This window comes from Salvelinus fontinalis, chromosome 4, assembly GCF_029448725.1.
Source record: "Salvelinus fontinalis isolate EN_2023a chromosome 4, ASM2944872v1, whole genome shotgun sequence".
Taxonomy (NCBI): Eukaryota; Metazoa; Chordata; class Actinopteri; order Salmoniformes; family Salmonidae; genus Salvelinus; species Salvelinus fontinalis.
Window position 1 is genome coordinate 16896641 of NC_074668.1, and position 22381 is coordinate 16919021.

At 45.5% G+C, this 22381-nt stretch overlaps 1 protein-coding gene across 1 annotated transcript in view; it reads right to left on the reverse strand.

Annotated features, from left to right (window-relative positions):
• Positions 1–530: 530 nt before the first annotated feature.
• Positions 531–22381, reverse strand: part of LOC129853190 (transient receptor potential cation channel subfamily V member 4-like) — a 29721-nt gene continuing 7870 nt past the window's right edge. Inside the window, exons 3-16 of the mRNA XM_055918944.1 lie at positions 20243–20427; positions 16071–16223; positions 9702–9842; positions 7270–7568; positions 6883–7062; positions 6459–6617; positions 6197–6289; positions 5901–5974; positions 5079–5244; positions 4913–4979; positions 4497–4807; positions 4217–4344; positions 3543–3673; positions 531–3410 (exon numbers count right to left, since the gene is read on the reverse strand). Coding sequence (XP_055774919.1) covers positions 3316–3410; positions 3543–3673; positions 4217–4344; positions 4497–4807; positions 4913–4979; positions 5079–5244; positions 5901–5974; positions 6197–6289; positions 6459–6617; positions 6883–7062; positions 7270–7568; positions 9702–9842; positions 16071–16223; positions 20243–20427 — 2182 coding nt within the window. The 3' untranslated portion in view covers positions 531–3315. The remainder of the gene's footprint in view (positions 3411–3542; positions 3674–4216; positions 4345–4496; positions 4808–4912; positions 4980–5078; positions 5245–5900; positions 5975–6196; positions 6290–6458; positions 6618–6882; positions 7063–7269; positions 7569–9701; positions 9843–16070; positions 16224–20242; positions 20428–22381) is intronic.

Here is a 22381-nt window from a genome sequence, read left to right on the forward strand (position 1 = left end):
ATAGCTCATGCAATTTGATAGTATGTCATATGATTAATTCATAAAAAGGCACAAAGGACCAGGAGTTAACTTTGTTGCAAAATGTATAAAGAATTGTATAAAAAACATCGAAACACATAGGAAGATATTCATCCAATAATGTCCCAAAAAGGCCTCAACAAAACACGATGGAAAAACTCAACTTATTGTGGGAAGCTTGTGGAAGGCTACCCAAAACGTTTGCCCCAAGTTAAACAATCTAAAGGCAATGCTACCAAATACTAATTGAGTGTTAACTTCTGACCCACTGGGAATGTGATGAAAGAAATTAAAGGTGAAATAAATCATTCTCTCTACTATTATTCTGACATTTCACATTCTTAAAATAAAGTGGTGATCCTAACTGACCTAAGATAGGGAATTTTTACGAGAATTAAATGTCAGGAATTGTGAAAAACTGAGTTTAAATGTATTTGGCTAAAGTGTATGTAAACTTCCAACATCAACTGTACATACAAGTGTCTAGCTCAAGGCACTGTCATGACGTTGCCCTCTTTGGGTACAGCGGGCACCATCCCCCTCTCTCTGTCTCTTACACTCAGGCTGCTGCGACCTCAGGTCGTAAATTCCTGGCGGAGATTATCTCCTCATGGCTACAGTATAGAGAGAGAGGGAGTTTTCATCGAGAGAACAAAGGAATTTCTTCCACCTCACAGAACTTGAGGTCCGAACAACATTTATGTTCTGGAGAAGGTATAAAAGATCGGTGAAGAATCCAGCTACGGACTGGTCCGTTTGGTACAATTTTGTGAAACTCATGAGAGACAATACGGTCACATTACCATAACTCTGTTTATACAATAGCCTCGGATATGAGGCTTACATGTAATTGTTGTATAAGATGAATGAGTGAGGATGATACTGTTTGTGAAATTGTGTAATGTGATTTTGGACTGTTTAATGAAGGAAACTCCAATTCCCTTTGGAGTTTAACTAAATCAAGAGGACCGCCCATGAGCACAGTTATGGCCTTGAGTCCTGGGACAGGCCCTTTTCTGCTCTTCCGAATAAAACACCCACCGGGTTTTCTATCACCAGACCAGCTTACCTCGATAACGAGAGGGCCAAGGTTTGAGAGGAGACCATAAACCTGAGTATAAGCTAAGGTTTGAGTAGATAGCTGAATCTTTTAACCATACTATGTGATTAAACTCTTAGACTATCAATACCGACAGAATAAGAACAGGTCTTTGATATTAATTACTAGTCTGCAGCTAGGAATTCGGTATCATTGAACGCGAAGACCGACAACTGCCGAAACCTCTATCTATAACGACATGAATGAATTTCACTATGAACTATCCATTCTAACCACGACAGAGACAGCGAGAGGGCAGACAAACTCTCCAACAGAAACAAACTTTTCAACAGAAATCCCGACGACACACTGAGCGTAAATATATATATTGATTGCAATTATTCCCGAATGAGTGAGCATTCATATGCAAAGGATCAGCATTTCAATTGTTATAATTATCAACGTTGTAGTGTCTCATCTCAGTTGACCCCCACTTCCCTTTTTGTCCACCAAGCCGCGATACCGGTTTCTCCCACAAGGGAAACTCAGTTATCATTTCCTTGTAACTATCTACTGTTTGTTTATGAAATTTCTGTGAATTACTTAGTTAGTAAATAAATTATTTTAAGAGAATTGATGTATGGATGACTCATAGTGAAGACTGGGTTCGTGCAGATAACCAACAATTTACGACGTTTGGAATGAGACTAACAGGAGGTCAATAATAATTCATTAATTCGAAGACTAAAGACTAAAGTTATATTAGGAAAATTATAACTTTGTAATCTGAATATTTTCCTTGGTGCCCCGACTTCCTAGTTAATTACAGTTACATGATTAATCAGTTTAATCGCGTAATAATAATTACAGAGTTATTTGATAAATAAATCTTCAGTTTTAATGATGCCAAAGACACGACAGCACATTAACAGATTTTTCACCAAGTCAACTCGGGGATTCGAACCAGCGACCAGGTAAAGATGCACCTTCTCTCTGGGTTAAAACCTTCAAGTAGAATCCTCACATGGAGGAGACTGGTCATTAGAGCACTGAATGGTTGGCTTGAACATACGTTAGATTCATAACTTTCTAAAAATCTGTTCGATTTTCTTATAATACTTAACCTCTCTGGGGTAGGTGGGACGCTTGCGTACAGAGCGCATATTCAAATAAAATGATATAAAAATTAAACTTTCATTAAACCACACATGTAAGATACCAAATTAAAGCTACACTCATTGTGAATCCAGCCAACATGTCAGATTTAAAAAAAGGCTTTTCAGCGAAAGCATAAGATGCTATTATCTGATGACAGCACAACAGTAAACAAAGAGAGTAGCATATTTCAACACTGCAGGCACGACACAAAACGCAGAAATAAAATATAATTCATGCCTTACCTTTGACGAAAGGTAAAGCATGAATAAACATGCCATAAACATCACAAAGGGTCCTTTTGTTCGATTAATTCGTCGATATATATCCAAAATGTCAATGTATTTGGCGCGTTTCATCCAGAAAAACACAGCTTCCAACTTGCGCAACATCACTACAAAATATATCAAAAGTTACATGTAAACTTTACCAAAACATTTCAAACTACTTTTGTAATACCACGTTAGGTATTTTTAAACGTTAATAATCGATCAATTTGAAGACGGGATGATCTGTGTTCAATACAAAAAGAAAACAAACTGACGCAACTTTTTTGGTAATGTGCCTCTCTCAAACAGTTTACTTCAAGTGACCCTCATTTACGATGGCCGTACTTCTTCATTACACAAAGGAATAACCTCAACCAATTTCCAAAGACTGGTGACATCCAGTGGAAGCGGTAGGAACTGCAAACAAGTCCCTTAGAAATCTGGTGTCCCAATGAAAACTCATTGAAAAGACAGTGACCTCAAAAAAATTAAAATCCTGAATGGTTTGTCCTGCTACATAAGTTCTGTTATGCTCACAGACATGATTCAAACAGTTTTAGGAACTTCAGAGTGTTTTCCATCCAAATCTACTAATAATATGCATCTTATATTCTGGGGATGAGTAGAAGGAAGTTGAAATTGGGCACGCTATTTATCCAAAAGTGAAAATGCTGCCCCCTACCCCGAAGAAGTTAAATACATATTTTTGGCAACAGAGTTTTGTGCAAAGTGGCAAACTTTGTGGCCCAACACTTTTCTGTTCGTTTGAGTATGATGACCTCCGATCTGCAGGAAGGACCCGGGGCCCCCCATTGGCCCTGCACAGGTTCAATGTCAGGAGGTCAGTGGCTCCATTTCCAATACTTGGTCCTGTGGTTGCTGCCTTTTATTCTGCTCCATAACCCATGGCACCATTGTGGACCAACGATCTACAGGAGGTTGGGGAACAAAGGTCAAAGGTTGGCTAATGTGATTCACCTTGCCCTTATACACTGTACTGTATATTTGTCTTTGTAGAATGTGTGTGAGCATTTATTAGAAACCGAGTATAAGAGTTTTACCTCTCCTCAGGCCACGGACAGTTTGATGAACTGTACTGGAGCTTTGGAGGGTCCCTGTTATGTTCTTGCCCGGGTCTTCGTTGATTATGGCCAGGTTCTGATTCCAGTGGCACCAGTTGACCTCATCCACCCTGGGTGACCACAGAAGATGTTTGCATTAGAAGATGTTTGTCATGCGCCCTCCGAAACATGATCCGCCAAACCGCGAAGGTCGAGTCATGTGCCCTCCGAAACATGACCCGCCAAGCCCTTAACACCCGCCCGCTTAACCCGGAAGCCAGCCGCACCAATGTGTCAGAGGAAACACTGTTCAACTGACGACCGAAGTCAGCCTGCAGGTGCCCGGCCCGTCAAAAGGAGTCGCTAGAGCGCGATGAGCCAAGTAAAGCCCCCCTGTCCAAACCCTCCCCTAACACGGACAATGCTGTCGCCCTTTGGGACTCCCGGTCAAGATCGGTTATGACACAACCTGGGATCGAACCCGGGTCTGTAGTGACGCTTCGTGCCTTAGTGCCTTAGACCGCTGCGCCACTCAGGAGGCCCCCAGAATTATTATTTTTTCACAAAATATAGCATATCACAAAAAAGAAGACACTGGGCTGTCTGACTGACCAATCAGACACATGTCTTTAGTGCAGAGAGGGGTGAGAGTCCAGAGAAATGACTGTGTGTACCTGAAGCACCAGCGGCAGTCAGGGGTGCCGTCCCAGTTCTTCCCCACTGTCACCATCTCCCCAGACCGAAAGGACTTCCGCAGACACACAGGGAAGGAGCGCTCGATGTCCAGGATGGTCGTAGCCCACTGTCGTTAAAACAGAATGTCAACCGACATGTATTTGTGTACTTCATAATATAATGTGGCTCTTTTTGTTTTCTGTTGCAAAACATTTTCTACAATGTACCCTAATGAATTCTAGGGAACCTAGCTGTCCATCAGCTTTCCTCCTCACTCACCTGCAGCTTCCAGATCTTCTTGCTCTCCTTGGACACCTGGCTCACCGTCTCTCCCATCAGAGCGATCAACATGTTGAGCAGTAGAACAAAGCTGAGGATGATGTAGGTGACCAGCAGGATGAGGAAGACAGCCGGGTACTGACTCCTGCTGACTATGTCCAGATCGCCCATCCCGATGGTCAGTTTGAACAGGTCCAGCAGGAATTTGCTGAAGGTGTTTGTGTCCCGGCACTGGGGGTATGTGGGGCAGCCACCTTTCTCTGGACACACCTTTTCCGGCCCTGGGCACACCGTCAGGAGGGACACTAGAGCTGGGGAGGAGATGGGAGACATGAGGAGATGAGGGAAGTTCTCTTCTGTTTCAACTGGTCATCAGACTGCTGAGAAGAAGAAGTGCTGAGTAGAGGACACTGTACCTGACGAGTATCCAATCATGAGGAGCAGGTAGACCAGCAGAAACCATAACAAATCTTTGAAGAGAATCTGAAGAAGGATAAATTGTGATCTGCCATCTAGTGTCCAAAGAAGTCCATATTCATTTCAAATTCAATGTGATGGATGAAAGATTGAAGGAGTTGATACCTTCTGTATCATGATGCTGTAGGTGCCGGTGAGCTTCAGGCCTCTGGTGAAGTAGAGAGTGTTCATCCAGCCCAGGACCAACGCAAACACCATCACAGCCACATAGGCCTCGATACCCGACAGGTAGAGGGCCGCAGTCACTATCACCAGCAAAGAGTAGATGAAGCTAAAAAAATATAGAAGAGTTGGGCCGTGTTCATTTGCCCCAAATGGAAGAAAACGGACCGAAATGTACAAGATACAGGTTGTACAATAATGAATACGACCTTGATGTTAATATTCCAGGAAACAGCAATAATGGGGCGGCAGGTAGCCTAGTGGTTAGAGCGTTGTACCAGTAACCGAAAGGTAACCAAAAGGTTGCTAGATTGAATCCCTGAGCGGACAAGGTAAAAATCTGTCGTTCTGCTCCTGAACAAGGCAGTTAACCCACTGTTCCTAAGCCGTCATTGTAAATAAGAATTTGTTCTTAACTGACTTGCCTAATTAAATAAAGGTTAAAAATAAAAATAATAATCATTCTCCTACCTACACGGGAATGCCATTTGGCATTTAACGGGCACACCATGTAGGCCCTCGCAGACGCAGCGCTAATGATGAAAACAAACATGCTTTGGAACGCCGCTCGAAAATCCTCCGCTCTTTGATGGGATCGTAGGTTTAATTAAAGAAGATGTAAACTATAAAACGTACCAGGGAAATGGAGGCTGTAATGTGGAATTAATTAGATGACTCAATTAAAAGAGGATGAGAAATAAGCCTTGTGTACAAGCCAGAGGAAGCTACAGAGGAGGTGGGGGAGGGGGGGGGGTGAAGTCTTACTAGAGCAGTTGAAAAGATCCATTGACAAATAGGGAGTTCACCGCAGGGCATTTCTTCAGTAAGAGGTCCTTAATCTACAAAGCGGGGAGAGAGAGAGGAAATTATTGATTCAATGAATGTCAGAAAAGAACAAGATACATTTACAGGGGAGATCTAAGATTTATATCAAAAGTGTATGTTTGTGTATGTTTGTGTACACATTTCGAGGCATCTTTGAAAGAAGTTGTTTATTGTAGAGTCAACATTCAAAGCTGTCTGACTCTGATTGGATGCTTCAACCGGAAGGAAAAACTCACATTGGTGAGGAAGAAGAAGACTCCAGAGCACAGGGTGACAATCTCCCCTACCATACGCAGGTAGTCTGTGTTGGTGGTATAGGAGTACGGAGGCTGGGTGGGGACAAACAGAGTTAAAGCTTGGCTGGTGGTGACACCCATACTGTTTTCACAGTATACGTATAGTAATATAATAATAATGCCACTTGGCCAACACTTTCATACATTGTATAAATGCATAAATTTTTTGTATTTGTATGTGAGTTGTTGGGCACATGCGTACCGTTCCCTCGGATGGGTGGTAGTAGGCTACCAGTGTGAAGATGATCATGGTCAACAGGTAAGACACAACACTGATGTAGAAGGTGACGGCAGCAAACTTCTGCCACTTGGCTCTCAGCAGCTCGTTGATGGGCTCCACAGCCAGCATCTCATGGCGATTCTGTGGACAGTGCAGGAAGACATGCAGTAATGGTAAGAAGAGCGTATGGTGTGAAAGAGACATCATCTTCCATCTTTCCTAGGACTATAATGGCTCTCACTTTCTCTCAGTAAAACATCTATTACAGGTACAGATAGAAAAACACACGTAGACCCTGTCTATCATGCCCCACCTCATATGCTTAGCCACAAAACATACACTGAAGACTTGAGTTAGCTCCCAGAGCTTTAAAGCCCAGGCTTTAGCTCAGCCGGGTATCACGCACCTCAGTGCGACTGTTGTAGACCAGGATCTCTAGCACGGACACCTCCTCTCCACAGGTGTCCAGGGAGGAGAGGTCGTACAGGGAGGAGTACACGGGGCCGTACGCCCAGTCCTTAAACTTCCGCGAGAGGTGACGCGCCTCCTCGTTCTTGATTTCCCTGCGAATTATGTGCTGGAAAACCTGGGAGAAAATAATAATGAAAAAGTATACCTTTTTTGTCTGTTTTATAATGGATGTGATTATATTTTTCTGTCAATAATACAATACCTAACCCCTTGAAGCACTACGCAAAAGCATTCCCATTGGAATTGCTAATGTTACTCAAAATATCCCTTTAAGATTATAGTTCCACATACACGTGATATATGTGTTCATTCTCAATCTCACCCCAATTTTTCCCAGCTTGGCCGCCATCATGAGGGGCGACATGCCGTCGTTGTTGAGCACGTCCTCAAGACTGCCTTCTGGGTAGAGCTTGGCACACTTGGTCAGCAGCAGGTCATACATCTTAGTGAGGAAGCGGGTGTTGTCCCGAGTGTTGTCGGCGATGTGCACCAGGGCGTGCAGCACAGTGTTGCCGCGTGAGTCCTGCCGTCTAAGGTCGGCTTTCTTGTGGGCGTTCTCGGTCAGGTAGTGTACCATGTTTGGCTGGTTGGTGCACGCTGCCAGCGACAGAGGCAGCTCGCCTGGCCAAAGAGATACCGTCAGAGACATACAGCAACAAGCACATACATCAAAAGGATCCCCTTTTACAATGGAGAAAAGTCCCAAATGTGCAAACCCCGCTGACCTGGCACTCGGGCAGTCTCTTTCCACTCCAGGAATTGATGCAAGTTCATGTGGAACAGCAAACCACTTTAAGCATGTCTTTGCAATGCTCCCTATACGTGGATCAAAAATTGGACGTAAATTCTTGCAACGGAAAGAGCCCAATTAGTACCACTTGTCTGAGGGAGTGGCCCATGCATTGAAACCAATGTGCCAAAAGCAGCTGCTGAAAACAAGCTGTTGCCATGGGTGACAGATTACACTGTCACCTCGTATGGGAAACGCTCCTCTTCATGGATTTACACGGGTGCTCATTGAGTGTTAGCATAGCGCTAAATCACATTAGCTGTCGCCTCTCTGCCAGGTTTCCTGTTCACCTCAGCACAAAGCTCCATAGCGAATGACTCGCACTGTGCCACAGACACACCGGGATTTGGGAATGATTTGGGAATGATTTGGGAATGACAGTCGTACTTAGTGCAACTGGATATCATCCCTCGGGTGATGAGCATGGAATTTAATGCATTAATACATTAACATTGACAGTAGGAGTATTTTGGGTATATATTTGCCTACTAAAATCTTCTCTCTTTCTACCTGTATCTCTTTCTCTGCCTCTCCCTCCATCTCCTTTATAGCCCTTTCACATCCCTGAGCCAAGCCGAGCTGTAGGGTACTGCACGGGCCTGGTTACGTATCCACCACAGCTGCTGACACAGTGCTGGAAAGAACAATGTCAAGCAAGGTAACATATCCGAGCCAGCACAGTGCAGTTCGGTTTGAAAGGATAGTGTGAAAAGGGTATTTGTTTATTGAACTTGAGGCTGGAAGGTCTAGTTGAGGTGAATAGCATGTAGGCTAGTCTACTCTGGATATAGTGGAATGTTGGGTTCAGGGTTGAGAGTTTCAGGGATACTGTCCAATCAGCAGAGGGCAGTATGGAGTGAGTTTCATTTGGAGGCTTTCTGTCAATGTACTCTCGGCCAGCAACCTCGGTGAAGTCAGCAAGGCAGGGGCAACCCACCCATCTGAAGTGGAGTGAGTATGTTTGCTTTTCTTCAACAGCAAGACACAGACACCTTTCACCAAACTGCTCAGAAATACTTCTTGAACTTGTGACATGTTTTCTTTTCATTTTTTTGGAGATGACTACTAATAATTATCGTTTTGATGACTTCAGACTAGTTTTAGGTGGTTACAGTAGTTTACCATTGGCCCATCGAACTATCCTGAATGTGTTTGCCCAGCCCAAAACAGCAACATAAAAAAGGGTGGCCTCAAATGTCAGTTAATTTTACCATGGCAACTGAAAGCAATTTACAAGAGAAACTAAGCAATACCTTAGCTGTGATCCAGTACATATTTATTCCAAGTTATCCTACTGTGCAGCGATCCAGTCTTTATAGCCCAAACCTTTGGGCATGTACAATAAAGACTCACTGAGATAGCTACAAAACCACAGTTTTACTGTGTGGGGAACCAAGGGCCCCCTGTCATGTAAAACAACACACATGTCATTGAAAACCATGAGGAATAGAATATGACTTTACTAGTATCGAAATACTGCCAACGTTCAATAATAGACTAGGAGGGCATGAATGTTACTATACATAGCACCAAACGGATACCTGAGAAGTCTCATGATGTGATTAAACCAAACTCCTGCACTGTACTGTCACTTTAAGCATATATAAAAGAGATCTTAAAATATTTTTAGCTTTGCTATTCCTTAGGGTGATTTTTAGTCATTCCGTTTTTATTGTTATAGTTATGTTTGCTGTGTAGTAAATGTTTCTTTTTTTCTTTTTATATTTTTTTATTTGAAGGACATTGTCTGAAACATTACATTCAATGTCTGAAATATGCTGTATAAATAAAGCATGATTTGATTTGATTTGATTAGGCTCCTGCTGACTGAGGACTTTGGTTCTTGGTATGGTAATAAATATTACCTCCTGAATCTGAATCTTACATAGTGCGATGAGGACCACAAAGAGCTTCTGTAGACAGTAGAATGGATCAGATCTGATTCTACCGTTGTGGTGTCTTACCAAAGTAGAAGTAGCCTCCCTCGTCCCTGGGTTGGAAGAAGCGTCCGCGGGCCTGGGCGTGGACGTCTGCCCCTTTCTCCACCAGCATCTCCACATACTGCTTACAGCGCCTCTCGATGGCGATGTGGAGCGCCGTCTGGCCTGGCAACACGCAAATGAGTCAGTCAACACCAGTGGCGTTTCATGGATGCCAAGGGAAGCCAGGCTCCCCCCCCAAAAATGACACATTTTTAAAAAACATTCAATAATTTATCTTTTGTCTCGCTGTGTTTCATTATTTTCCTTCAATCGCAAGAGGCTGAATGTATCTCACAGGAGAAAAAAATCAGACCATACATCTGATGCTGTCTGGTCCAAACGAGTATGACATTGTTGCCACCCATAGCATTGAAGACAAGGGAAGCCGGCGAGCATCTGGCATCCCTTGACCAAAAAAGTACAGTATAAAAAATTTGACAATCATCGTTAAGCTAAACTGAGCGAGCTCAACAGTGAATGATCCTGGTGCACCAAAATAAAGTGTCAAGGGAATCTAGCTTAAATTTGGAGTCCAAATTCCATTGGGAGCACATGTCATTGACAGAAAAACTTGAATTGTTGCATGTTATTGTGTTTTTGTCCTACGGTGGCTAGCTAGCCAGCTAGCTAAAATTGTCCCTTTCCTAAATTAGCCATGGTGTCACACCCTGGCCTTAGTTATCTTTGTTTTCATTATTATTTTAGTTAGGTCAGGGTGTGACATGGTGAAGTATGTGTTTTTTGTATTGTCCAGGGTGTTGTTTGGTTTAGGGGGTTTAGTAAAATAGATGGTTTAATGTTCAGTGTAGGTGTCTAGGAAAGTCTATGGTTGCCTGAATTGGGTCTCAATTAGAGACAGCTGGTTATTGTTGTCTCTGATTGGGAGCCATATTTAAGGCAGCCATAGGCTTTAGCTGTTTGTGGGTCATTTTCTATGTCTAGTCTATGTTGAACGTAAGTAGTTTGTGTGTGCACTTGCGTTTGTAGCTTCACGGTCGTTTGTTGTTTTTGTTAGTTTGTATAAGTGTTTCGTGTTACGTCTTCGTATAATAAAAAAAGAAGATGTATTCATATCATGCTGCGCCTTGGTCCAATCTCTCATATCAAGACGATCGTGACAGAATGACCCACCAAACCCGGATCAAGCAGCATGACAAGCGGCAACAGGATCAAGGCATCAAGGATTCATGGACATGGGAGGAGATATTAGATGGAAAGGGATCTTGGGCACAACCGGGAGAATATCGCCTCCCTCGTGAAGAGCTGGAGGCAGCGAAAGCCGAGAGGAGGCGATATGAGGAGGCAGCACGGAGGCAAGGCTGGAAGAACGCGAGTACTACCCAAAAATTTCTTGGGGGGGGCTAAGAGGTAGTGGGCCGAGGGCAGGTAGGAGACCTGCGCCCACTTCCCAGGCTAACCGTGGAGAGCGGGAGTACGGGCGGACACCGTGTTACGCAATAGAGCGCACGGTGTCTCCTGTACGTGTTCATAGCCCGGTGCGGGTTATTCCACCTCCCCGCACTGGTAGGGCTAGATTGGGCATTGAGCCAGGTGCCATGATGCCGGCTCAACGCGTCTGGTCTCCAGTGCGTCTCCTCGGGCCGGCATACATGGCACCAGCCTTACGCATGGTGTCCCCGGTTCGCCTACATAGCCCGGTGCGGGTTATTCCACCTCCCCGCACTGGTCGGGCGACGGGGAGCATTCAACCAGGTAAGGTTGGGCAGGCTCGGTGTTCAAGGGAACCAGTACGCCTGCACGGTCCGGTATTTTCGGCGCCACCTCCCCGCCCCAGTCAGTTCCACCAGTGCCTACACCACGCACCAGGCTTCCAGTGTGTCTCCAGAGCCCTGTTCCTCCTCCACGCACTCGTCCTATGGTGCGTGTCTCCAGCCCGGTACCACCAATTCCGGCACCACGCACCAAGCCTCCTGTGCGTCTCCAGAGTCCTGTGCATCCTGTTGCTGCTCCCCGCATTAGCCCTGAGATGCGTGTCCCCAGCCCGGTACCACCAGTTCCGGCACCACGCACTAGGCCTAATGTGCGTCCCCAGGTTCCAGTATGCCCTGTTCCTTCTCCCCCACTAGCCTGAAGGTGCGTGTCCTTAGCCCGGTGCCTCCAGTTCCGGCACCACGCACCAGGCCTACAGTGCGCCTATTCCGGCCAGAGCCATCCGTCTGCCCAGTGCCATCTGAGCCATCCGTCTCCCCAGCGCCATCTGAGCCATCCGTTTCCCCAGCGCCATCTGAGCCATCCGTCTCCCCAGCGCCGTCTGAGCCATCCGTCTGCCCAGTGCCGTCTGAGCCGCCCGTCTGTCCCGAGCCGTCAGAGCCGTTAGTCAGTCAGGAGCCGCTAGAGCCATTCGTCAGTCAGGGTCTGCCAGAGCCGCCAACCAGACAGGATCTGCCAGAGCCGACAACCAGACAGGATCTGCCAGAGCCGCCAACCAGACAGGATCTGCCAGAGCCGCCAACCAGACAGGATCTGCCAGAGCCGCCAACCAGACAGGATCTGCCAGATCCGCCAGCCAGCCATGATCTGCCAGATCCGCCAGCCAGCCATGAGCAGCCAGATCCGCCAGCCAGCCATGAGCAGCCAGATCCGTCAGCCAGCCATGAGCAGCCAGATCCGTCAGCCAGCCATGAGCAGCCAGATCCGTCAGCCAGCCATGAGCAGCCAGATCCGTCAGCCAGCCATGAACAGCCAGAGCCGTCAGCCAGCCATGAGCCGTCCAGCCAGGATCCGCCAGAGCCGTCCAGCCAAGATCCGCCAGAGCAGTCATCCAACCAGGATCCGTCCCTCAGTCCGGAGCTGCCGTCCCTCAGTCCGGAGCTGCCCCTTATCCTGGTGCTGCCCATTATCCTGGTGCTGCCCCTTATCCTGGTGCTGCCCCTTATCCTGGTGCTGCCCCTTATCCTGGTGCTGCCCCTTATCCTGGTGCTGCCCCTTAGTCCGGTGCTGCCCCTTAGTCCGGTGCTGCCCCTTAGTCCGGTGCTGCCCCTTAGTCCGGTGCTGCCCCTTAGTCCGGTGCTGCCCCTTAGTCCGGTGCTGCCCCTTAATCCAGTGGGGTTAATGTGGAGGGTGGCCATTTGGAGGAGGCTACGTAAGCGGGTAGTGACTATGGTGGGGTGGGGACCACGACCAGTGCCAGAGCCGCCACCGTGGACAGACGCCCACCCAGACCCTCCCCTAGACTTGATGCTGGTGGGCCCGGAGTTCCCACCTTAAGGGGGGGGTTATGTCACACCCTGGCCTTAGTTATCTTTGTTTTCATTATTATTTTAGTTAGGTCAGGGTGTGACATGGTGAAGTATGTGTTTTTTGTATTGTCCAGGGTGTTGTTTGGTTTAGGGGGTTTAGTAAAATAGATGGTTTAATGTTCAGTGTAGGTGTCTAGGAAAGTCTATGGTTGCCTGAATTGGGTCTCAATTAGAGACAGCTGGTTATTGTTGTCTCTGATTGGGAGCCATATTTAAGGCAGCCATAGGCTTTAGCTGTTTGTGGGTCATTTTCTATGTCTAGTCTATATTGAACGTAAGTAGTTTGTGTGTGCACTTGCGTTTGTAGCTTCACGGTCGTTTGTTGTTTTTGTTAGTTTGTATAAGTGTTTCGTGTTACGTCTTCGTATAATAAAAAAAGAAGATGTATTCATATCATGCTGCGCCTTGGTCCAATCTCTCATATCAAGACAATCGTGACACATGGCTGGAGACAGATATTTGGTCTTGTGGTTTTACTTAATTCTCCGTACTGGCCAATGATTATAACGGCGATTCTGATCCAACCATTAATTCATACATTGTTGTGCCTCATGCCTGAGAGGATGACAGTTCAATATGTACAGTTCAAGTCGGAAGTTTACATACACTTAGGTTGGAGTCATTAAAACTCGTTTTTCAACCACTCCACAAATTTCTTGTTAACAGACTATGATTTTGGCAAGTCGGTTAGGACATCAACTTTATGCATGACACAAGTAATTTTTCCAACAATTGTTTACAGAGATTATTTCACTTATAACTCACTGTATCACAATTCCAGTAGGTCAGAAGTTTACATACCCTAAGTTGACTGTGCCTTTAAACAGCTTGGAACATTTCAGAAAATTATGTCATGGCTTTAGAAGCTTCTGATAGGCTAATTGACATAATTTGTGTCAATCTGAGGTGTACCTGTGGATGTATTTCAAGGCCTACCTTCAAACTCAGTGCCTCTGCTTGACATCATGGGAAAATCAAAAGAAATCCGCCAAGACCTCAGAAAAAAAAATGTAGACCTCCAAGTCTGGTTTATCCTTGGGAGCAATTTCCAAATGCCTGAAGGTACCAGGTTCATCTGTACAAACAATAGTACACAAGTATAAACACCATGGGACCACGCAGCCGTCATACTGCTCAGGAAGGAGACGCGTTCTGTCTCCTAGAGTTGAACGTACTTTGGTGGGAAAGTGCAAATCAATCCCAGAATAACAGCAAAGGACCTTGTGAAGATGCTGGAGGAAACAGGTACAAAAGTATCTATATCCACAGTAAAACGAGTCCTATATCGACATAACCTGAAAGGCTGCTCAGCAAGGAAGAAACCACTGCTCCAAAACTGCCATAAAAAATCCAGACTATGGTTTGCAACTGCACATGGGGACAAAGATCGTAGTTTTTGGAGAAATGTCCTCTGGTCTGATGAAGCAAAAATAGAACTGTTTGGCCATAATGACCATCGTTATGTTTGGAGGAAAAAGGGGGAGGCTTGCAAGCCGAAGAACACCATCCCAACCGTGAAGCACGGGGGTGTCAGCATCATGTTGTGGGGGTGCTTTGCTGCAAGAGGGACTAGTGCACTTCACAAAATAGATGGAAACATGAGGAAGGAAAAGTATGTGGATATATTGAAGCAACATCTCAAGACATCAGTCAGGAAGTTAATGCTTGGTCGCAAATATGTCTTCCAAATGGACAATGACCCCAAGCATACTTCCAAAGTTGTGGCAAAATGGCTTAAGGACAACAAAGTCAAGGTATTGGAGTGGCCATCACAAAGCCCTGAAAAAGCATGTGCAAGCAAAGAGGCCTAGAAACCTGACTCAGTTACACCAGCTATGTCAGAAGGAATGGGCCATAATTCACCCAACTTATTGTGAGAAGCTTGTGGAAGGCTACCCAAAACGTTTGACCCAAGTTAAACAATTTAAAGGCAATGCTACCAAATACTAATTGAGTGTATGTAAACTTCTGACCCACTGGGAATGTGATGAAAGAAATTAAGCTGAAATAAATCATGCTCTCTACTATTATTCTGACATTTCACATTCTTAAAATAAAGTGGTGATTCTAACTGACCTAAGACAGGGAATTTTTACTAGGATTAAATGTCAGGAATTGTGAAAAACTGAGATTAAATGTATTTGGCTAAAGTGTATGCAAACTTCCGACTTCAACTGTAGCTAGATGTAGAAGGCTAATGTTAATTAGCTAACGTTTCCCATTAATGGAAGTTAGGCTAGCAAGAAAGCATTTGAGCCAGGTAGCCTAGGATAACAAAAACTAGAAGCATGTACTGTATGACAGTGATAGACCGTTTCATCAACATGAAAGAGAGGAGGATGGCATTGGTGTTTCTCTACAAGTAGGGAGGCTCAACATGTTTTTCTACTTGCATGAAAGCACGCACACACACACACACACACAGAAATCAGAACCATGGACAGACATATCATATTTAGCTTACTTTGGTTAGACTAAATTGTATATTTATAGTTTGGGGGGTATATTTTAGTTGTCACTGTATTAGACTAAGCATATTTGATGATTTTATGATGTTGAAATGTTGAAGTTGAAATGGTGCTGGAATAGTGGAGGCAGCTCCGGTCCAAAAATGTCAGAAACATTAACTTGCTTGACCATGCTGTAGGTCATGTACTTGTCTGTTACTGTACATGGAATATGCTTTGTGGACTTCAACGATTGCTATCCGGTTTTGTAATAAAACAAAGGTGTGTGTGTGTGGGGGGAGGGGGGCATAGTAGGCCACACATTTCAGATACATTAGATCATAGACATACAGTACCTGTGATAATATCCAATTAGAAGGATAGGATTTACTTCAATCCTAGTCAAACGATCCTACAGTACTGGGTCATGTTCATTAGCGCACGCAACAGAAAACTTTTGAAAACGTTTTGCAATGGAGACCAAAATTGAGCATCTGTATTGGCCAAGTCCAGATAGTAGTCCCTCCCTGTTTCAGTTCATTTGGTGCCTAATGATCAGGGCCGTGTTTTTAGTGAAGCGCTAATATTAGTAGAGACTGGTGATGTGCTGTTCATGAATTTCCCATCACTAGTAGAGAGCTCACCTCTGTAGTAGACATCTCTGAAGGGCGTGTTGATGAAATCATGGAGGTTGCCTGTCTGCTCTGCGATATTCATCAGCAGAGGGATGGTGTCATTCTGACCGTTGTACAGGTTCAGAAGGGCTTTAGGCAGGCACGTCTTACCTGTAGAAGATTCTGGAAAAACATCAAACAAAAAAAGGATGGTTATTAATGATACTCAGAGTGGACATGTACAGTTCTGGGCATTAATGAAAGTTTTTTGTTTTTTTTCAAAATGCTTTGCTGCAGCAAAGTGCATTGTTAATGTGAAAAACTATCTTGCAACCAGGGTGACACCAAGCACCAAGTTCATAAGCAATCAGCTAATAAACCATTTCTGAAATATGCGCCTGAGCAGTACATCCACTGTGTAGGAAATGTTTTATCACTGTGCTGCAGTACAGTGGAACTTTATAATGCACAGAACTGTACATAGAGATAAACACAACAGAGACATATTTGGTGTCACACCCTGATCTGTTTCACCTGTCCTTGTGATTGTCTCCACCCCCTCCAGGTGTCGCTTATTATCCCTGGTGTACATATCCCTGTGTTTCCTGTCTCTCTGTGCCAGTTTGTCTTGTTTGCCAACCAGCGGTTTATCTTGCTCCCATTTTTTCCTCCAGTCTCTTTTGGTTCTAGTCCTCCTGGTTTCGACCCTTGCCTGTCCTGACACCCGAACATGCCTGCCTGCCTGAACCACTCAGCCTGTTCTGTCTTCAAGCCTGCCTATCCCCTTGTACTGTTTGGACTCGGATCTGGTTACTGAACACCTGCCTGGCCTGACCTCGAGACTGCCCTTCGTCTGGTACTGTTTTTCTGGTACGGTTTATAAACTCTCACTTGTCCCCGGCCTACCTTTTGCCTAAATATCGGAGCTCAACCATCTGCTTCTTGTGTCTGCATTTGGGTCTCGCCTTGTGTCCTTATAGTACGTACTGGCCATGACAGACCCAGCAGACTTGGACCAGCTCCATCACGCTGCCTCCCTGCAGGGAGCCACCATTGGGAGGCATGAGGAGATACTTCGGAGCCTTTTGGAAGGGCTGCGTTCCCTGACATAATGCCACGACCAAGGGTTCAAGGCTATAATGGAGCAAATCCGTGAATTAGCTCATAGGCAGCACGTAACCTTTTTACTACTGGTGGATTTGGTAAACCTACCCCGGCTCCCCACTTACCTCCGGAGCGTTATGCAGGCGATTCTGGTACCTGCCGGGCTTTCCTTTCCCAGTGCTCCCTCATCTTCAAACTCCAGCCCTCTTCATTCATGTCAGACCGATCAAAGATAGCGTATTTAATCACGCTAATTTCTGGAAGGGTGCTATCCTGGGCAACAGCTGTGTGGAAGCAGAAATATGCTGTGTGCCAGAGCCTGGATTAATTCATGGCAGAAGTGAGGAAGGTTTTTGATTCTCCGGTGTCTGGGAGGAAGGCGGCTCACACTACTGCAGGTACATCAGAACTCCCATAGTGTGGCAGACTACGGCAGTAGATTTTCGCACATTGGCGGCCGAGAGTTCCTGGAATCCAGAGGCTCTGTTCGACACCCGCCTCCATGGACTGTTGGAGGGGATAAAGGACAAGCTCGCAGCTCGGGAAATACCACCGGACCTGTCGACAGAGCCTTTGTGGACCTGAAGCATTGGTTCACCACAGCACCCATCCTCGTCCATCCAGACCTGTCCTGTCAATTTGTGGTAGAGGTTAATGCTTCTGATGTTGGAGTGGGGGCCATCCTGTCCCAGCGATCTGCCCAGGACCAAAAGCTTCATCCCTGTGCCTTCCTGTCCCATCGCCAACTCCTGGCGGTTAAGATGGCATTGGAGGAGTGCAGGCACTGGCTGGAAGGAGCAGAACAGCCATTCTTGGTCTGGACCGACCATAAAAATGTAGAATATATCCGTACAGCGAAGCACCTTAACTCAAGGCAGGCCCGGTGGGCTCTCTTGTTTACAAGATTCAACTTCACCATTTCCTACCGCCCAGGGTCCAACAATGTGAAGCCTGACGCCCTCTACCGCCTATACAGTTCCTCTGCCACACCCTCGGTCTCAAAACATTCTCCCTACCTCATGCCTTGCGGCTTCAGTGGGTTGGGGTATTGAAACCCTGGTTCGCAAGGCACAACGTTCCCAGCCTGAACCTGACGGGGGCCCAGCTAACCGGCTGTTTGTCCCTAACTCAGTCCGGTCCCGGGTCCTAGAATGGCTCATTCCTCCAGGCTGACCAGTCATACAGGTTCCGGTCATACCCTAGCATTCCTCCGACAACGTTTCTGGTGGCCCACAATGGTTCCTGACATCTCTGCCTTCATCGCTGCGTGCACAATGTGTGTGCTCAAAACAAGACTCCATGGTAAGTAAGCTCATTCTGGCCTCCTTCAGCCACTACCTGTCTCATCGTCCCTGGTCCCATATCTCTCCGGACTTTGTCACTAGGCTTGCCCCGTCTGATGGCAACACTGTCATTTTGATAGTGGTGGATCGGTTCTCAAAGGCCGCTCATTTCACCACTCTCCCCAAACTTCCCTCTGCCAAGGAAAAGGCCCAGCTCATGGTGCAGCACGTCTTCCGGATCCATGGACTCCTGATGGATATGGTTTCCGACCGGGGTTCTCGTCTCAGTTCTGGAAGACGTTCTGCACCCTTATTGGGGCGTTGGCCAGCCTATCCTCCAGATTCCATTCCCAATCGAACGGCCAGTCGGTGAGAGCTAACCAGGACCTGGAGACCGCTCTAAGATGCCTGGTCTCAACCAACCCCACTACCTGGAGCTGACAACAGGTCTGGGTGGAGTATGCCCAGAACATCCTTCCCTGTTCAGGCACGGGACTCACCCCATGGAGCACTCAAAAGGGGAATCAGCTCCCAGAACAAGAACGGGAAGTCAACGTACCCATCGTCCGCGGCTGTCGACGTACCTGGAGAAGAGCTCGGGTAGCACTTCTCAAGACCAACTCCACGTATCGTCAACAAGCAGATCGCTGACAGACTCCAGCTCCCCGCTACCGCATTGGGCAGAGGGTATGGCTGTACACACGGGACCTGCCCCTTCAGGAAGAGTCCCGCTAACTGTTTCATTGGTCCTTTTTCCATCTCTAGAGTCCTTAGTTCCACTGCTGTCTGTCTTTTGTTACCCTGTACCCTCCGTATTCATTCTACTCTCCATGTGTCTAGGATTAAGCCTGTGTCTCAGTCCTTTTAGAACTTTTAGAATGTTGAATATTGTTCTTGACATTCAGTAACATAGCATTGTTTAAATATTCCACATGTAAATGTTATTGGGGAGCTAACATGGCTACTATAGAATGTTGCCGTGTAATGTAAATGCAGAAACTGCATTACCCCAACTCTCTAAATGCATGGCTCTGGTTCCCAGTTGAGAGAAGGGGAAGAGGTTAGGGTCACAAACACAAAAATAGAGACCGGTGATAAATCGTTAGCGATAAGAAAGGGAAGCTTGTGTGACATTTCACAAATGGAAACGCCTCAATCATGAGAAACAGAACACCCAAACCAAATGTTAAAGCACTAAGTTGTCTGCTTCTATTGCTGACTTTAGGGCTGAGTTTTTTTAGCTAGTCTGTCAAGCCCCCTTTATTCCTTTTCTTCCCAGAGGAGAGAGTTTGCTCTGATTTCTCTGTTATAAAGCCCCACCCCATACATACACAGCCAACAGGAAGCTGTCATTGGACACGCCACTGGCAGGACAACCTCGGACATCACAGTAGCTTCCTTCTCTCTACTGTTTGGAGCCAAAAATAACAGAGAGGGGGGGATACTGATAGGACAGAGTTGAACCCCCAAGGGGCAGAAAGAGGTTGGTTTAGACATCTGTACTGAGTATCACTATACGAACTCATGACAAAACTCCAGGATGACACAAAAACTGAAGGTGTTAGTCACAGGGCTAAGTGGACTTAAAGGTAAGGTTTCCTCTTGAATAAGACGATTGTAACCGAGGTGAAATGTTTGAGACAAAGTTCATATGCTATTTTAGTAGCTAGAATAGGACATCTTAAGCCCTCCCCTTCAGCACACACACTCTCTTTTCCTCCTTTCTGCCTTTGGCTGTAAAAGCTGACATATCTCCTGTCTCAAATGAGCCTATTTGGCACCAGAGGGCTCCACCCACCACTGGGATCATCTCACCTTTGAACTCCTCATCGGTGAGCCTCTTGTTGTGACCCTGTAGGTACTCCAGCAGGCCTGAGAGGGCCTCTGGGTCGGCCTGTGACACGCCATCGAAGAGCAGCGTGCAGTTAAACTCTTTAATCACCTTGGGTGGATCTGAGCCTGTAGGGTCCACACTTTCATCACAGGACATATCAATCTCACTGTGTAGGACCAGAGACATACATACTTTACACTCACATACAGTACTAGTCAAAAGTTTGGACACCTACTCATTCAAGGGTTTTCATTTTTACTATTTTCTACATTGTAGAATAGCAGTGAAGACATCAAAACTATGAAATAACACATATGGAATCATGTAACCAAAAAAGTGTTAAACAAATCAAAATATATTTTATATTTGAGATTCTTCAAAGTAGCCACCCTTTGCCTTGATGACAGCTTTGCACAGTCTTTGCATGAGGTAGTCACCTGGAATGCATCTCAATTAACAGCTGTGCCTTCTTAAAAGGGAATTTGTGGAATTTCTTTCCTTAATGCATTTGAGCCAATTAGTTGTGTTGTGACGAGATATGGGTGGTATACAGAAGATAGCCCTATTTGGTAAAAGACCAGGTCCATATTATGGCAAGAACAGCTCAAATACGCAAAGATAAATGACAGTTCATCATTACTTTAAGACGTGAATGTCAGTCAATCCGAAAAATGTGAAGAACTTTGAAAGTTTCTTCAAGTGCAGTCGCAAAAACCATCAAGCGCTATGATGAAACTAGCTCTCATGAGGCCTGCCACAGGAAAGGAAGACCCAGAGTTGCCTCCACTGCAGAGGATAAGTTCAATAGAGTTACCAGCCTCTGAAATTGCAGCCCAAATAAATGCTTCACAGAATTCAAGTAACAGACACATCTCAATATCAACTGTTCAGAGACTGCGTGAATCAGACCTTCGTGGTCGAATTGCTGCAACAACAAAAAACACTACTAAGGACACCAATAGGAAAAGGAGACCTGCTTGGGCCAAGAAACACGAGCAATGGACATTAAACTGGTGGAAATCTGTCCTTTGGTCTGATGAGTCCAAATTGGAGATTTTTGGTTCCAACCGCTGTCTCTTTGTGAGACACAGAGTAGGTGAATGGATGATTTTCGCATGTGTGGTTCCCACCATGAAGCACGGAGGAGGAGGTGTGATGGTATGGGGGTGCTTTGCTGGTGATACTGTCTGTGATTTATTTACAATTCAAGGCACACTTAACCAGCATGGCTACCACAGCATTCTGCAGCAATACGCCATCCCATCTGGTTTGGGCTTAGTGGGACTATCATTCATTTTTCAACAGGACAATGACAAAACACACCTCCAGGCTGTATATGGGCTATTTGACCAAGAAGGAGAGTGATGGAGTGCTGCATTAGATGACCCGCCCTCCACAATCACCCGACCTCAACCCAATTGAGATGGTTTGGGATGAGTTGGACCACAGTGTGAAGGAAAAGCAGCCAACAAGTGTTCAGCACTTCCTCAGCTTCCTCATGAAGCTGGTTCAGATAATGCCAAGAGTGTGCAAAGCTGTCATCAAGGCAAAGGGTGGCTACTTTGAAGAATCTCAAATATACCATATATTTTGATTTGTTTAACACTTTTTTGGTTACTACATGGTTCCATATGTGTTATTTCATTGTTTTGATGTCTTCACTATTATTCTACAATATAGAAAATAGTATAAATAAAGAAAAACCCTTGAATGAGTAGGTGTGTCCAAACTTTTGACTGGTACTGTATAACACATACTTTAGGTGTTTATGTACACTGAGTGTACAAAATGTTAGAAACATCTGCTCTTTCCATGACATAGATTGACCAGCTGAATCCAGGTGAAAGCTATGATCCCTTATTGATGTCACCTTCTATCAGTGTAGATTAAGTGGAGGAGACAGTTGATTTTTAACAAAATAATTTTTAAGCCTTGAGACAATTGAGACATGGATTGTGTATGTGCCATTCAGAGGGTGAATGGGTAAGACAAATTATTTAAGTGCTTTTGAAAAGGGTATGGTAGTAGGTGCCAGGCGCACCGGTTTGTGTCAAGAACTGCAACGCTGCTGAGTTTTTCACACTCAACAGTCTCCCGTGTGTATCAGGAATGTTCCACGA